Consider the following 3751-nt stretch of genomic DNA (forward strand, 5'->3'; position numbering starts at 1 on the left):
GCTTACACTTGAGTGTACCACAGAAGCTGTCCTTTCAACCCTTACCATGCGAGAGACGTGAGGGGTTGGTGGCGAAGAGAGAGGGGTATGAGGTGCGAATTTAAGATTTGGGAGAAAGGAGTTGCCGGAATTTGGTCGAAGAAGGGCGCGGGGAGTGTGGCATCTATAAGCTTGCCATTTCATACTACATCTTGGAGTGAATTGCTTCCTGGCATCCAGAAAAACTTTATGCATGAAAGTTGCTGGCCAGCGATTGCTCAACTTTTCGAGCGCAATGCAATGGTGGTGGTTCCTGCATGTGTTATGTGTTGTGTGTGTGTGTGTGTGAGAGAGAGAGAGAGAGAGAGAGAGAGGGTATAAATGTTACTTAACATTTTTTATTTTTTTATTTTTATATTATGAGTCGAGATAAATTAGTAATTGTACATCAACAGTTGTCAGAAAGTTATCGGCTGTCTCTGCCAAGGCGCAGTTTTGAAAGTACTATGAGTGACTTGCTCACTTTTGTTTAATTGAGAAGAGTAATTTGCTCATTTACTGAAAACTCAAGAGAGTATTTTGCACTTTTGCCAAAAAAAAAAAAATTTATTTCCCTTCTTTAAAGCCATCATAGGGTAGTATCATGACATCACCTTGGGAAGAGCAAATTTAAGATGAGGGCTCCTCAGTGAGCTCGTGGCACTCTCATAGTCAAATCTGGTGAACTTTTACGTCATGAACTGAACTGAACAATCCAATTTTGATGAGGCACAAAATCACTAACACTCTCAATCTTATCGTTAGCCTTTTAAAATCACTCAATCACTCAACACTAATAATGAAAATAGATGTTAGTGTGCTCATACGTGTATGTGTGTGTGAGAGAGACAAATCACAAAAGTAGAATCTCATGACTTCTCATCCCCTAAGCCGGCCAGGTTGAATGAAACGGCCCCAGATGGCGAAGTATGAAAAGAAAATCCTTAAAGACAACACCACAAATAGAAACATCCAAATACCACACTGGACGGACGCTCCTCAACCGTTGGATCCCAATCAGCCAACCAATGTCCACCGTTCATCATCACGGCAACCAAAGGGCACTTACGTAATCTACCATACACACATGCTAATCACAGCCGTTGGATCATTTGCAGGCTTTCACATGGCTGTATAAATAACTTCCAAACTCCCATCTCTCACTCAAGCCCTTCCAAGGAGATTCACCAGCAGTTAAAAAGTTCTAACTTCCCAATTTTACCCTGATCACCTACCCTCTTAAGCCAAAATGCGTGAGATTCTTCACATTCAGGGAGGGCAATGTGGGAATCAAATTGGATCAAAATTCTGGGAAGTTGTATGTGATGAGCATGGCATTGATCCCACCGGCAGGTACAGTGGGAATTCCGAGCTACAGCTGGAGAGGGTTAATGTATACTTCAATGAAGCGAGCGGCGGCAGGTATGTGCCACGAGCCGTGCTCATGGACCTCGAACCGGGGACTATGGACAGCGTGAGGACCGGGCCCTATGGACAGATTTTCAGGCCTGATAACTATGTTTTTGGGCAGTCAGGGGCCGGAAACAACTGGGCTAAGGGCCACTACACTGAAGGTGCCGAGCTTATCGATTCGGTGCTCGATGTTGTGAGGAAAGAAGCAGAGAACTGTGACTGCTTGCAAGGTTTGTCTTGTGATTTTTAAAACTGAACTATTACAATATCATTTCAACTATGCTATCAGTTTGTCATCAATGTTATTATATTAGATAAGAAATTCACTGCTAGCCATGTAGGTAAGAGGTTGACATTGGGCAAACGTTCTAGGTTTGACTCTCAAATTATACAAAATACTGTACCGCACATATCTAAAGTTTACATCCTCTTATACCAAAGGTCACTAGATTGAAAGTGTTACTCGTTATCAGGCACGAACCTAGGCAATTCCCCCATTGGCTTTTTCCCTTTTTTTTTTTTTTTTTTTTTTTTTTTTTTTTTTGGGGTATTTTATATCTATTGTCTTTTCTTTTTTGTATTCAATACCTATAAAATTTTAAAATTGTTCCCACTGAAATTAAAGAACCTACTATTCCCCCACAACATAGGTCCTTACATAATTTTTTGGGTCTGTTCTGCTCCGGAAAAAAAAAGTTACTACATATTTATATAGTCATAATTTGGTTATCAATGCAGGATTTCAAGTGTGCCATTCCCTTGGAGGTGGAACTGGTTCAGGAATGGGGACTCTGCTCATTTCAAAGATTAGGGAAGAGTATCCCGATCGAATGATGCTCACATTCTCTGTCTTCCCATCTCCAAAGGTGTCGGACACTGTCGTAGAGCCTTACAATGCTACACTTTCTGTTCATCAGCTGGTGGAGAATGCCGATGAGTGTATGGTCCTCGACAATGAAGCACTCTATGATATCTGCTTCAGGACTCTCAAGCTCACCACCCCAAGCTGTAAGTGCTCTAAAAGCCACAAACAACAATTTTCATCTCACACTCTCATGTCTTGAGCTTCATGTAATAGAATGTGCTCTTATAACTCTGTTGCTCATTGTTTCTATTTTTTTTCTGTAGTTGGGGATTTGAATCATCTGATTTCAGCAACAATGAGTGGAGTAACTTGTTGCTTGCGATTTCCGGGGCAGCTGAACTCAGACCTCCGAAAGCTAGCAGTGAACTTGATCCCCTTTCCGCGGCTTCACTTCTTCATGGTGGGTTTTGCTCCTCTGACCTCCCGAGGCTCACAGCAGTACCGCGCCCTCTCTGTCCCTGAGCTGACACAGCAAATGTGGGATGCCAAGAACATGATGTGCGCAGCTGATCCACGACATGGGCGTTACCTAACAGCATCGGCTCTGTTCAGAGGCAAAATGAGCACCAAAGAAGTGGATGAACAGATACTAATTGTACAGAACAAAAACTCTTCCTATTTTGTCGAATGGATCCCAAACAATGTCAAGTCTAGTGTTTGTGACATCCCACCAAAAGGGCTTTCCATGGCTGCAACTTTCATTGGGAATTCGACTTCTATACAGGAGATGTTCAGGAGGGTGAGTGAGCAGTTCACCGCCATGTTTAGGAGGAAGGCCTTCTTGCACTGGTACACTGGAGAAGGAATGGATGAGATGGAATTCACGGAAGCCGAGAGTAACATGAATGATCTTGTGGCAGAGTATCAGCAGTACCAGGATGCTACAGCTGATGAAGATGGTGATTATGAAGATGAAGATGATGGCAGCACTAACAACTGAAGGTGTTCTTCCTATTTGCTGTTACGTATGCTGCGTGCAGCAATAAATCGCTAATGACTTCAGTGAATCACTAATGATTCTGTGTTTCAGTGCACTAGATTTTAGCAGAAGCATGTCCTGCTTTCCTGCTTTTCCTTTTCGGTAACTTTTGTTCTTCTCGGAAAATAAATACTCTTCCCTTCCATCAGATTGCAGTTTTTGTGTCTTTTGCAACTTATCTATAATGAGCAGATTTGTAATATTTGGAATGCATCACCTATATATATATATATATACATGTCATATAATTCAAGGACCTAACTATGTGAAATTCTTTTTTATAGATAAGTCCAACCTCATGACTCCTGAAAAGTTGTTGCTTTGGTCTGTTTATTGTGAATGAATCATGCCTTGGAATAAAGTAGCAATTGTATCTACAAAGAGTAATTGTAATTTTATCTTCATGATAAACAAAAATGAAGGGAAAAACTTCATGTTTTCGAGCAAATCTTCACTGCATCAAAACAAAATATTAG

The 3751-nt window shown here is 41.4% G+C and overlaps 1 protein-coding gene across 1 annotated transcript; it reads left to right on the forward strand.

The window, feature by feature from the left end:
- The first annotated feature begins 1176 nt into the window (after positions 1–1176).
- LOC132285381 (tubulin beta chain-like) lies at positions 1177–3418 on the forward strand. The gene is made up of 3 exons (XM_059787559.1): positions 1177–1661; positions 2170–2439; positions 2560–3418. Exons 1-3 carry the CDS (start codon positions 1268–1270, stop codon positions 3234–3236), a joined length of 1341 nt encoding a protein of 446 aa, XP_059643542.1. The 5' UTR covers positions 1177–1267; the 3' UTR covers positions 3237–3418.
- Positions 3419–3751: the final 333 nt, after the last annotated feature.

Source organism: Cornus florida, unplaced genomic scaffold, assembly GCF_030987335.1.
Source record: "Cornus florida cultivar Cherokee Brave unplaced genomic scaffold, ASM3098733v1 CherokeeBrave_3.0.0_Hap2_Chr11, whole genome shotgun sequence".
Taxonomy (NCBI): domain Eukaryota; kingdom Viridiplantae; phylum Streptophyta; class Magnoliopsida; order Cornales; family Cornaceae; genus Cornus; species Cornus florida.

Coding starts and splice junctions, on each gene's coding strand:
- LOC132285381 (XM_059787559.1), top strand. CDS start 1,268: ATGCGTGAGATTCTTCACATTCAGGGAGGGCAATGTGGGAATCAAATT. Junction 1,662..2,169: donor GAACTGTGACTGCTTGCAAG/GTTTGTCTTGTG, acceptor TTATCAATGCAG/GATTTCAAGTGTGCCATTCC. Junction 2,440..2,559: donor CAAGCTCACCACCCCAAGCT/GTAAGTGCTCTA, acceptor TTTTTTCTGTAG/TTGGGGATTTGAATCATCTG.